General features: G+C 41.9%; 2 protein-coding genes across 5 annotated transcripts in view; one reads left to right on the top strand and one right to left on the bottom strand.

The window, feature by feature from the left end:
* Positions 1-14,004, bottom strand: part of SIPA1L2 (signal induced proliferation associated 1 like 2) — a 264,070-nt gene that overhangs the window by 203,985 nt on the left and 46,081 nt on the right. The window lies entirely within an intron of this gene.
* Positions 3,235-7,737, top strand: MAP10 (microtubule associated protein 10). Its single transcript, XM_040698294.2, has one exon. The coding sequence runs from the start codon at positions 4,960-4,962 to the stop codon at positions 7,681-7,683; it is 2,724 nt and encodes a 907-aa protein (XP_040554228.1). The 5' UTR covers positions 3,235-4,959; the 3' UTR covers positions 7,684-7,737.

The raw sequence follows: 14,004 nt of genomic DNA, 5'->3' as shown, positions 1-14,004 counted from the left end.
ACTCAGGCACAGAGAAATGAGATCTCCCCAAGAAAGTGCATGGCAAAAGAGGAAGCTGAAGGAAGATCTCTAGATTCCCATGTTTAACACACCCTATTCTTTCTCTCTCATCAGTAGTGACGTAATAGGGCAGGACTTTGCTCTGTACATACATTTAAGCTTCACATCACAGCTACCAGTACTGGTCAGCAAGTTAATGGCATCAGTAGGGCACCAGAGAGAAATACTCCTTGTTTTCGGTCTAGCTAAGTGTAAGGACAGAAGCTTGAATGGATAGAGCCAGTTGAGATCCCTGAACCAAAGCTGTTAGCCAAGGAAATGACCTTATATTTAGAGCTGAAATCCCACTGCCAAGCAAGCCAGGGACAGATGTTCATTAGAGATCCACCTCTAATATCTGGCGTTTGCCAGCACGTCTCCTTGGAAAACAGGAAGGGATGTGAAGAATACAGAGGTAATTGGTTCCTCTTGTTACCACCTCCACAAGCAGCTTCATACCTCCCAGTCACTAAGTAGGATGGGATATTCCTGTCCCCTTCCTAGCAGGCACAAGCCCTTGGGTATCACTCAGCCCTCATGCACAAACAGAGAGGGGGATATGGTCCAGCTCTGCAGCTCAGCTGTAACAACATCCTTGGCTCTTATTCTTTTGCTCTCTCAGAAGAGCACCCAAAACAGACAAATTTACATTAATTTTATTTTAAAGGGAAAAGAAAAACAGCTTAGAGGTTGAGAATGTGCAGTAAACAGAACAGCTGTATTGTAAATCCTTAAAAAGAAAACATACTTTACAATGATAATTATGGCAGATTAAACAATGAGTGTCATCAGTGTGATGGTACAGTGCACACAGTACTGTTTCCTACTCAAATATTTACAGACGTCTCCAATTTTTTATTCTAATGAAATCTCATCTCACTTTTGAATTGACTTTAGAAACCATCCTGAAGCTCACAAGAGCTTTCACTGTCAGAGGCTCTGTCAGATATCTGAACTGCAATTTGCCCCTAGTGGTTCCCAGCTTGAGCCAGAAGAGTGCTGTAAACGTGCTATAAATGTAGCTTTGTAGGAGATGATGAGCCTGAAAAATCATTGCCTACGGAGAGAACTCTAAACCAGGAGAGGGGCTGAGGACTTACCCTGCTGTACAATTACTACACGAATTGTAAAGGTACCCATACCTTGAAGAAAAGTTTCGGTACAGACTTTTCCTGCTTCACAAACACATGCACACACAGCTGTACAGTCATGATTAAGTGGTCCTCCTTGGATGGCCAAGCACCTGGAATCCTGTCATCATTCAACACATATGCGTGTGACAGGTATGGGCTGTCATATATATGCCAAATAAAATAAACCAATCTCTTTGAGAACTTTCCAAGAGCTTCACAGCTATTGGATGGGGAAAAACATAATGTAAACTATGATACATTAATTAGTGTTGAATGACGGCATGTGAACCCAGAGGGCTTTGATTAGTACCAAGTGGGTCTATGATGTTCATGTTTTATAACAAATAAGTGGAAAGGCTCATGGCAAAGACTGCATGTGCTAATGACACCAGTTATTTAAGTAAATTTGTTTTGTACATTGCTGGGCATTATGCAAGGAATATTCAATGGCCTGAATCCTAAGGTTGATTCTTCGCTGTTGTTTGGTTTTAAGCAAAATGCCTATTGGCTTTAATAAGACCTTTGTTTAAATAAAGGAAATCACCTCAGGAATGACCCTTATGGATATGTCTCATTGTCATGTTCAATATAGTTATCTACGCTCCTGTATTTGTGACATCCTGCTTCCTCTGGGCTCTCACAGCGTCATTCTCCCTCAAGTACTTGCCAGATTTTTGGATGTTTTCTCCAATTATTTGCTTAGACTGAGTTTGCCCAAAGCCAAGAAAGATGCTGAAGACTTCTCAGTACAGAAGGAGAAGCTGTGTTTTGCCACAGTCCCATTAATAGTTGAAGAGATTTGGAACCAGAAGGCGAGTTGGTACGGGCTGCATTTCCAAGTTGGCTGTGAAAGCCACAGATTCACACATGCCTTAAAGGCCAACCATTCTCCCAGCCCCAATGTAATGAGAAAACAATCCGGCGTGCCTCCCCTGCTGACTTTGCAGAAGTAACTAAGCCATGAGCTTTAACTCTCACCACTCTGGGAAAGTAAAACATGAAGGGCAGCAGTGAAATCTTTAAAGAGATGGGAAACAAACTGGTGTTTGCCAAATGGAGAAGGGCCACATGACTAAGCCAATAATGTTTACTTAAACACTTCCCAAAGCCTGCTAGAGATAGTAGAGCATAAAAATAAACATGAGAGCTATCAAACTGAAGTAAGAGTAGTCAACAAGCATCTCTAGGGTAGCAACATAAGGGAGGTGGTTCGGAGCTGTACACCTAAATAGGCTTTGTACCAGCTTTTCTGGCCACTCAATATGAGGGATATTTTATGGACAGGAGAATACACCCTGGGAACTGGAGAGAGATCCCAATATCCTCCATTTTAAGTAGATATGGTAAAGCATTTGTCCTGATAATACCATTACGGCCCTTCCTAGACTGCTCTATACAGCATCAGATCTGAGTCAGCACAAAATTAAGCAGCATGAAGTAGAATTTGGATGTGGGAAACAGAAAAATCCCTGCAAACTCTGCAAAATATATGGAAACACATACAAATAGCAATTTCTGAATAGGTTTAACATTTCCATCTAACTTTACTCCTTTTGGAAACGTTTTCTAAATTATTCAAGAGAGAAATTCAAGCATTTCTGAGGAAAAAAAAATGCTTATGTAGTTTATACTTCTTCATTTTTCATAGCTTTCTGAGCAAAAACTAAAAGAGTTATCAAAAGCTGCACCCTTACTCCTGAATTTCTTCCTGTTTATCGCCCTTTGACAAGTGGCTGACTCAACAGACAACTGAGAAAAGACTGAATAAATCTTCTCTGTGCGGTATTTTAAGTTGGAGTATTTTAAGAACTGCTATTACATTGCAGCTGAATATTCCAGCAGACTGTCTGACCCCTTTCTGAATCAGAGTGCCACCAGGCTAAATATTTGCACAAATTCCAAGTGTAGCCCTACAGACTTTGCATAGAGAAGAGCCGTTTTACATCCAAGTGAACAACAGCTCTTTACTCTGGCATTTGATCTGTAACAAGTGCAGTCTTTAGAAATGACACCAGAATGGGTACTGTCATTGTAGATTAAGCATAATCCATGTTTTCTCAAGTATTTCTTTTAATGGCCATATTTCTTAACCCATAAACAGGCATACAACTGTACAGAGAGACCTCTCTCTGTGCAACAAGATCAATACGTCTGAAATCTCACAAAAGTTAAGGGCAAAGCAGAGGTATTTCAGGGCATTCAAAAGATTTGAACAAAAGTTGCTGAGCTGATGCTAATGATACCAATTACCTGGGTTGGAATTTTTTGAGAGGAAACGTTAGTACTTCAAAAATCCAAATAAGGTCACTGGAAGACTTTACCAACTCAGCAAAATTTCTCACTCTTCCAGACATTCAAAAACACAGACAAATTGATGTGTAGTCTGAGAGATTGCGCTGAAAAGAAAGAGAGCTATTCAAAAAAGTTTACTGAATATAACTGAGGTAGATCATAACAGGTACCTGCTGTCCTTAGGGCAGTAGCAGGTAATGAAATTTGATTCTATAATCCTGCTTCTCTGAAGCATGCTCAGTCCCTAAAGAGCTCCTCTGTGACATGCAATCTAAAAGTGTGTTATCACAAGTCTCCTTACAATGGTGAGTACCAAACCCCAGGACTATTGGGAAAATAAATGACTTCTTTTTTTTTCTCTGTCTTGCAACACTGAAATGTAGTTTTCTGTTTATTTTGAAATGTGCTCTTGTGATCAGAGCACTGAGTTAATAGAACACATCAGTGGGAACAAACTTGAAATCTATACCTTTCTGTTTGAGTACTTGTTCTGTTACTAACTGACACCACTTATGCACACCTAAAGTTTTCACAAGTATTCAGTAATTTTATTTAAATTGCATGTGCAGAATGAAATGCAGGAGTAAGGCTGACTGTCAGATTCACACGGAACTGCTGAGCAGCTGTTTGACCAGTGCTAAACACGCCTATTGCCCTCAGCGTATCTGTGGTCTTTTGTTGTCCTCTCTTTACAGAGAATGGCAATTAAACTGTCAAGCCCTCCTGGGATGGGAGGAAAGAACTGGAGGAAAAGGAAACAGAAGGAAAACAGACAACTGATGACAGGAGACAAATGTGCCATGGACACGGGCTGGCCATTTGTTTCATCTGCCACAATGCCAGTACAATGGGAATACCTGAACACTAGCAGTGTTGATGGCAAATGACTTGCCTTAGTCCTTAGACTTAGTGCTGAGAATACAGGCAGGAGAGAAATTACAAAGAACTTAATTATTTACTACTGAAGCCCTGGCCATAATTCAGGTCAACTCCTAAACTGTTTTCTCACAACAGCTAAAGAAAGACATCCTTTAAATAACAATGACCAAGGGAACTGACAAACAGTGAAGAGTTCCGTGTTCATTCCTCTCTGTTTCTTGCTTTTCTAAAAAGCACGTGTGAGTTGGTAGAAGTTAGGAAAGTGGGGGGGAAAAGGAGAGAATAAAATGAATAAAGGGAGAGCAGTCTGTTTTTTCTTTCAGGTACCCTCCAGCTGGTGAATGGTGAGGGCACACCGTGACCTTAATTGAACATTAGGCTACATTTTTTGAGCACAATTGCTGATTGAACAGAATAATTCTCTTCCCAGCTAGGCAAGTATTTCTTGTGCCTGTGGTGAGTCTGATTTAAGGGAAAGGCGGTCCACGTGGGGAGCAGACCCTTCCCCACACGGGAGATAAGAGATGCAGTTCCCCTATGCCATCTGGCTTTACTCAAGCGGCCCAACACAGCTCCTTGCGTACGTGGAGCTGGGAGAAAAAATACCAATTTAAAAATGCATGTCCAAGCCCCCACTAGGACACGGGAGGCCTCGGAGCAGCGCTCATCTCCCCACCGGCGGAGTCGAGGGCTGACCGCCCTCGCGCTATCTCTGCGTAGCTTTGGAGGATGTGGGAGACCACAGAGACCATCACGGAAAAGAGTCTGGCCCGGCCTACAGCTCCCAGCGTCCTTTGCAAAGACGCGTTGCCGAGACGACGGCCAAAGGGCCTCCACGGGGTTCGGGGGCACTGGCCGCGGTTCTCTCGCGAGAGCTGCGCTTAAATCCCAGGAGACTCTCGCGCGAAGGGCGCGCGGTGCTGTCATGTCGGCGGCAGGCGGCGAGGAGGGGCTGTTCGCGCTGGAGGTGCTGGTGGAGGCGGTGCGGGTGGCGACCCCGGGCCCCGCGCTGCGTCCGGCCGTGGCGCTGCGCCTCCTCGGCTTCCCTACCCTTCTGCTGCGCCCCGCCGCCTCCGCCCCGCCGCTCCGGCCCGGCCGGGCCTTCCCCTTCGGCCGCGGCAAGCGCTGCCTCTTCCGCTGGCTCCGCGGCTCCCTGTGCGCCGCGCTCCGCCGCCAGCCGCTCCGCGCCCTGCTGCTGGCGCAGCCCGTCGGGCCCGCTCCGGAGCCCCCCCGCCTCCTCGGCAGCTGCAGCATCTCGCTGGCCCCCGACGCCGCCGAGGTGCTGCAGCGGCCCGAGGAGCCTGTTCGCTGGGGCCGCCGCGGCCGCTTCCCGCTAAGAGACGCAGCGGGCCGCGCGGTCGGGGAGCTGGTGCTGGGCTTCCGCCTCAGCAGCCTGGAGGCCGGGGAGCAGTCGGGCCCCGCCACGCCACCCCGCGCCTCTCCTGCGCCGGAGGACGAAGAGGAGGAGGCAGATGAGGAAGAAGAGCGAGGCGAGGAGGACGGCAACGTCATCTGCCCTCCCGTGCTGTATTACAGCCGTGAGCCGGCTGAGCCTCGTTTGCCACCAGCAGCAGCCATGGGGTGCTGGGAACATGTTGTGGTACAAAACCCGCAAGAGCAAAGCAATGTCCAGAGCCCCCCACGCCCCACTGCAGGGCCCTCCTTGCTACACCCCAGCAGCCCCCAGCAGCTCTACAGTACCCTGGCACAGTTGCCACTGCTCAGTGCCTTGCTGGCAGAGCTGTCAGTGCTCACCCGCTCTGCTACACCTGCTGCTGTCCATCCCCATCTTGCCTGGCTCTACCAGGCCCCAGGGGACTGTGGCACTCGTCCACAGCCATCCAGCCATTCCCCTGCCCTCAAGCCTGCAGAGGTGCCAGTGAGGCCAAGCAGGAACAGCGAAGCTACCAGCTCTCAATTCAAGCAAGGCCAGCAGCAGACTACCTCACCAGGGTCTTCTCAGGCTGGGAAAAGATCTAAGAAAGCTGCACCCCACAGAGAGAGAGAATCTGAGAGAAACTGCAAAACTAAAGAAAACACACCTCCCAGAAGGAAACTGTTGTATGGGCTGACAAATACACTGAGGCTACGGCTGAAGCAAACCAATCCTGATAAGCTGATACGGCTTGAAAAGAGAGAACAGTACAGAAAAAAGCAAGTGGAGATGTTAAAGGTGCAAAGCCCATTATCCAAAAGAAAGCTGCTCAAAAATGCTGGAGAGCAGTGTGTGGTTTCTCACAGGCAGTGTAGCAAGGGAGACAGTTCAAAGCAGAACGGTCAGGTTGATGAAACTGATGAGACTTCATTACTAAACAGTGTTCTCAAAGAGTACTTTTCCAGTACAGATGTTTGCCCTGACCTACAGAAGCAGGCTGCTGAAAGTCCGTTGAGGAACAACGGGTTTGCAAGCAAAGAACATCCGTGCAAAGCAACAGCAGCCTCCTTATTGGAGAAAACTATATTAAAGTCTACTCACAAAGAAAAAGACTTGAAAGTTCAGCTCCCAGCAGCTTTCGCATCAGATGCTAATGTGAAGGGAAGTAATGATAATGAGGAAGCAATACACTTAATCCATCATAAAATCATGGAGCACGATAATACCTCTGTTGCAAGTGATCAGAAACGAAGCCCCAGCAGGACTGCTGAAAAAAGCTCTGAATTCATTTACTCTGATGATTTTGTTGCAAGTCCTGACAACATAGTTTATTCAGAAGATTTCACCAGTGCTGAGTGTACAGACAGAGACTTGGACGCTCTTGACAGCAGTCCTGAACCTCTCTGGCTTGAAAGCCCAAATCGTCCTTGGTCAGATACAGAGGTGAAATCCAGCAGGTCCAGATCTTCAAAAGCAAGTGAAAGAGCTGAAAGTATGTCAGATCTTCTGCCAGTGCATTCATCTTCATCACCCGTCTCTTCTTTGAAGAGAGACCATGGCTTGAAAAACAGCAAAGGAACTGGTGGTGAATCTGTTGATTTACTTAATGACACCTCTCTCTGGGCAGGATTATTAGATGAAGAGCAGGAAGCCCACCAGGTCGATAACGAAGAGAACAGAGTTGATCAGCATATTAAACAAGCATCTATACTGAAAAGTGAACAAGTTAGCTCTGATACTGATCTGAATACAGGAAAAGGACAGACCTCTGCAGAAAAATGTCAGTCAGTAACTAAAGTGTGCTCCTACTTACCATGTAACTTGTCTGATCTTGAACTTAGTGATGTGGAAAACAGTAGGTCATGCAAAGATTATGATGATGTTCTGGGAGACCTACAAGCTCCTTCTCAATACAAAGACATCAGTGAACTTGTAATAAACAATCTCCCGGGATACACAGTGTAATTGTAAGTTGTCACTGTCTGGATTAAAATACAGTATTAAAACTATTTTTATGAAGTTTGTTACATTTAGTTACTATTAATACAAGTTAAGGCTATATCATGCATATTTATACATAGGTGAATTTACGAGTTTTTCGGGTAAACTACTAGTATCTCTAAGTGGATCTGGATCACTATCTTGAGTATTGCTTCAGTGTCAGTATAGAATCATTGAATCATAGAGTCATAGAATCACAAGGTTGGAAAGGACCTACAAGATCATCTAGTCCAGCCGTCCTCCTATCACCATTACTACCCACTAAGCTACTAAACCAAACCTCATAGCAGCTAAACCATATCTCGTAGCAGTTATCCTAACACATAAATAATCTGATAATCACAGGAAATACAATTTTCTGTCAAAAGCAGAAATGAAAACAGAAGCAGGAAATGCAGTACTCAGAATTCACCCAAGGTAAAAATAATAACGTGTTACAGAAACAGCCAAGTACAAAATGCATTCCTAACTGAACATTAAATTTTTATCCCTCATGAAAATACTTCCATGCTTCATTACAAATAGTTACTGAAACATACCGTCACAGCTAGTAACAGCACATACTTTTATCAACTAATCTGTCTAATGAGGCGTTTTTTCATTGTTCTGTCACTAAATATACAGACCAGAACTAGATGAGCCCTTTTCCATTACCGTAGGTTGAAGTTTCCCATTTAAGTTAGATTTTCATGATTTATTATAAAATAGCTTAAGAATTATTGATGACTGTAAATCTATATAATCTGGGAGAGCTTTAAGGAGTTGGAGAAAGTTACTTGACCTTGAAGAGTAAGATTGTGCAAAGAGAAGGAAAAAGTGCAGTAAATTTTCCACGCTTCACAACTCCCTGATTGCATTCTCTGACAGTGGGGGAGGGGTAGGAGGGGCAGGACCCACAGTCAAGAAACTGAACAAACGAGCGTATTACATCTTGATTTAAAGATTCAAGATAGAGAGGAATTTGCTATGTCTCCTTTTCTGTTCCATTGGCTGAACTCCTACGTGCCACATCCCCTTTTCTGTTAAAATGCTTGAACTACCATCTGATGTTACCTTTTGGTTTCTTACTTCATTTCTATGACTTCCACTTTGGTCACTGGATTTGCATCTTGTCTTCTATTTTACTAATGAGGTTGTTGGTTATTTTTTGTTTGTTTTTGTTGTTGCTGTTTGAGTCTATTCATACATCTGTTAGAAATCTCAGAGATAGTCTTTGACTTGAATCTGAAGAGAGCTCTGAAGAAAGCTCTGAGAATCTGAAGAAAGCTGCCTTAGCTTTTAGGCCTCTTTTGTCCTCCCTTTCTACTCTTGGACTAGTCCATTTCTGTTACCACCCTTTCATTCCTAACTCACTCACAATTTACATCATTTATCCTCAAGACTGTTAAATGACAAACTTGCCAACTTCCCTTTCCCCTGTAATTTACAATGACTTTTTCCATTTCTGTGCCTTCATAATATGACAATGAGTGCTCCACATACTTCGTACAAGAATCTGTGTTTACACTTGAATATCTTTGAAAGAGTTTTTATTTCTATCCTACGTTGTTTATTTTGTAGGAATGGCAGTATCTCCTTTACTTAAATTACGAGCATCTGTGAGGATTATTCAAGTATTTAGTGTTGACCTCTGAGGAGAATACTACTACTATTTTTAATCTAAAGGTAAACAGCTGAAAATGCCCATGCATCAAAGGAATCTGGGCAGAATAGTTCTGAAATGTTATTTAGGGTTCCTCTGCTTCATCAGCTCCAATTCCAGACAAAATTATTTCTTTTAATGCCATGGATCTGATACATGTGAACTCAGACTGTCACTTACACATGGCAGTAATTCTGATTTTATCGATGGAATAAGTTCTGTGCAGTTCCCATGTCACTGAAATACAATGATGCCCAACCATTTTTACTGCCTGGCTATATAAATGATCTGCTAACACTAAGAATCCAAGGTTTGAAGGTCATCACTTAAGAAAAGTTTATTTTAAAAAGATTTCTCAGCCCCACATTGATTGAAATTCAAGGGCAAATTCCCACTCCTCTATATATTCCCTACCACATCTTCATTTTTCAATTTCCAGTAGTAAAATATGGTAAGGATAATATTTCATTGGTTTAAGTAACAAAACTCCACAGTCTCCTTTCAGCTAATTTTATTTGGGAAAACTTTAAAAGAGTTTATGATAGAATTTATAATTTAATTAGGACAATGATGAAAACAACAGAAAATGTGCACTAAGACGACAACAGGAGACATGACACAAGAACAGGAGATCAGCATAATGCTTACATGTCTTGGTTGCTTTGTGTCTTTTCGGATACAGGCTCAAGTTAGTTACTGTTGCACGGAGATGGTCCTATCTTCAGGGATAATAATCTTTTCAGATATTATTATCTGTGTTATGAGAGTAAGCAATGTTTTATTTAATATTCAAATAACATCCCCCAGTCAACAAAAACGGGAAGGAACTTCACATCACTGATCACTGAAAACTCAACTCATAAACCAAGAAGTACCTGCTAATGCCAAGAAGATTCTGTATCTCAACCCAGTAAAACAGAGGTATTAACTATTAGTATAAAGTACAAAGAAAAAAGAGCTAGCAACAAATCCCCTTTTGTACAAGTCCTATAATCATCTACACTCATACGCATTATGTTACCCAGACAATTTTGTCATTGTAACTTGCATCTTGTATTCCTATGACCAAGTTGTTAACATCAGAAGTTTAATAAGATTTCTCAACCTTAATGGAGGTATTCAACCAATTTTTCATAAAGACATCATTTCTAAACTGTAGGGGCCATATTACACAGATAATGGTTGTGCACAGGACATGACAATACTCTGGGAAAGGAAAATAATAGTAGCATATCCTCCGCAGGACCATAGCAATAGAGCCGTGATGTGTGAGTGAAATAGCAGGAGAAATCAGAAGTGCTGCTACTCTAGTAGTTCTGCGCTACATCTCTGTGCTAAAAGGCCTGATCTAGTCCTAAAAAGTCAGTGCATTCGAAAGCTGCTTTCCTAGAAACATCTCAACTAAAGCTGCTCATTAGAAAAGGAGAAGATAGATGAAGAACCCTACCCCTTCTGCACACCAAGACTTTGAAAACTCAGCTTTTTGAGCCAGAACAGCTAATTCTTCCATACACATTTAATCTCTGGTTGTTTGTCAGAGTTCCAGGAAAAATTATTAACTTGGACTCATTACAGGATATGCCCCTGTCCACAGGGAGATGTGCATAAAGACACACTGGTTTCTTAGAGGCCCCCAGCTGTCTGCTTATAAGAGCTTTCAATAGTTATTGAATGCTGAGCAATCCACATGAACAGATGGTCTCTGTTACAGATACGGTATAGATCCAAAGACAGTGGCTAGTCACAGTGTAAAGCGTGACAAAACCAAAATATTCACCTATTTCCTACTTTCCAGTAGCCCCCAGATTTTATATACAACTGTAATTTGATTGAATTTGCTGTAGTTTTCATTTTGGCCTCACAGACTTTATTGCTCCATAATATTAAGTAATAAACTATAGTTCTTTCAGATTTTATAGCTTTTAGTTACACTTGGCTATAGCAAAATTAAAATGTTAAAATTATTTACCTAAGTTTATTATAGCTTAGGACTAAGTAAAGCCATCTAGCATCTTACTATTGACTCGCTACTATAGCAACTGATCTTTCTCTAAGTGTGTACCATATTCCAATGGAATATAGTTGTAATACTCTGTATGTTACTATAGATGGATGTTCAAAACTTGCTTATGGTACGGGTAGTTAAATCAGCTAAAACAAAATTGAACTTAACGTTTCACCACATAGGTCACAAAATGAGAAATAAACTCATAGACATACACATTAATTTCTCTCAAAATTTGTGACCCTATAGCAATAGTTTGCTATATCTCTCTTAAAAATATGTTTCAGCAAACTACTTACTCAAACTTAGGTAGGTAGCACGATGTAACTGATGGTGAGTTGGGAATAGCAAGATGCCAACTAGTGACAGTTTAGGTTATTTGTTGTGCTTTTTTGTTGTTGTTGTTGTTTTCTTGTTTGTTTGTTTTGGTTTTCTTTTCATTAAACCTCTTCTATTGTCAAGTTCTCCCGCTGTTGGGCAGCTCTGGTCAGTCTTATTACTTAGCTGCTGTAAGGTCAATAAGAATACAGATGCTGTAAAGTATTGGACGATCAATAAGCATACAGAGAAGTTAGGCTTAGTGAGATTATCACATCAGAAAAAGATAATAAACAAAAGTGCTCACTGGTGTTGTAGGCTCACAAGAAACTCCATGAGGAGCAACCTCCAGAAGGAGATCCTTCCCCAGTGGCAGTCAGCCCTTAAATGAGGTCTAGGAGAGGTGCAGCCAGGCTCCACCCCTTCCGGTCACACAGCTGAATTGCCTTCACCTGTGTTCCCAGGGCTGACTCGGTGCTCGCCTCAGGTGGTCAATCAGAGGTTCAGGCCATGATTCAACAGATCCCATACATCTGCCCTTGTTGCCTAGGGATGTTTTTTAAGAAGTCTTAGCTTTTTTAAGAAGTCTTAGTCTCTTTTAAGAAGTCTTCATTTTTTTATTCCTTAGCTCTCAGCACCTGGATTAGATGATACAGTTTCTTCTATGTTTGTGATTTTGCTGGTTATAATTTGTAATCCCTTCATTTTGGAACTAATTTTCCCCAGTTTTCTGAGATTGCATCCAGCTTCGGTAATTGTGCCATTTATTTATTTATTTATTTAACAGAGTTACTCATTCTTACTTCCTTAATGTTCTATGTCCCAGCACTTGATGATACCTGCTATTGCAATCATTTTGTTTCTTTTTGTGAAAGTGCTGCTCAGAGTTAAATGCTGTTCCCATCTGGACATCTTTGGGACTCTGCTTTCATTTTCTCAAGATTTGTCACCAGCTTTACTTTTACTAAGTAAAAGTAACTTTACTGTTTACTAAGCTTTGATTGCCTAGAAATGAGTGAAATCATTGAATCTTACATTCATATCCTTAAAAGGTTTTGTTGACTTTAACCGCAGCTCCCGTGAAATACAATGCTGCTCACTCAGAGCTGCAGGATGGCTGTCCAGAATACCGTGGTTGAACATTTACCTACGGTTATCAGACATCAGGTTTCTCTACCTCTCCCAAACAATCCTATCTGTAATCCTTTTCTGAAGTTTCCATGTGCAGAATAACTTTATTTCAGTGAGCTGAGGCCATCCTTATGAGAACATATGCTGACTGTAATTTAACATTGATTTTGAGCTACTGGCAATCACATCTGCCATAGCTGATGTTCGTTACCAGCTACCTGCTTGCACTTTCCATCCTCCCTTTTAATCAGTATACTGCTGGATTTTAATTTCTAGTTTGTTCACATTCAGATTCTTCCTGCATTTAAACCCCTTTTATGTATGCAGTTCTGTTATGCTGAAGTCATCCAAATGAGCTATAGCTTCACTGCCTTTTTCTTGTTTGGCATTGACATTCACTTGTATTAAATGGTATTTGTTTGTTTGAGGGAGGGGTGAAGGGTGGTTGGGATTGTTCTATGATTTCACTGAATCCCTTTAATTCTTACATGAATTTTGCATTGCAGCTTAATGTAAACCTCCCTTGACAGGACAGCTTGCATCTTCCCAGAAAAGCACAGTCAGTGTTCTCTATTGGTTTCTAGAGGATGAATTTGAATGTCTCATGCTGTAGAAACTGGTATTAATCTTTAGTTCTGCAGAGACCTCTTTAAGTGACTCATTTACCAGTTGTTCAAAATAACATGACTTGGCAGAGGAGATGTTTAAATAACATCTGAGATAGACATTACTCCTAACTGAATTAAAATGTAAAGATTGATTCAGTTACAGTTCATTACAAAAACACCCCCAAAATGGTAATTTAAAAAAAAATAGTTGTCTATTATTTTTATTTATTCTTGTCATAGACATTTTTCAAATATTTGGGGTGATAACCTAATAGCCTTTGCATGTTCAGTATCTGAGCTAAATCAGGTAAGATTGTGTCTCTATGTATCCATTAACAGAAGGTAGGTAACAAGTTTTCAGGAGGAAGTGAAGGTATTTACATGGTCGACTGCTGAAATTCCATGGGAATTAATCACCTCGAAGAGAGTCACAGAATGGAAATCCATGCTGAGGACTCTAACAGTATTATCTCTTGGAATGCAAAAGTCTTTCTGAAAGAAGATAACTCATGCTTCAACAAATATTTTCAGAGCCATTTGGAAAGTTTAGTGGTATCATGACTGTAAGAAACTCCGTTGGT

The sequence above is a fragment of the Gallus gallus genome, chromosome 3 (assembly GCF_016699485.2).
Source record: "Gallus gallus isolate bGalGal1 chromosome 3, bGalGal1.mat.broiler.GRCg7b, whole genome shotgun sequence".
Lineage (NCBI taxonomy): Eukaryota > Metazoa > Chordata > Aves > Galliformes > Phasianidae > Gallus > Gallus gallus.
Note: the sequence above shows the minus strand (reverse complement) of the source record. Positions and strands in the feature narration are given on the sequence as shown.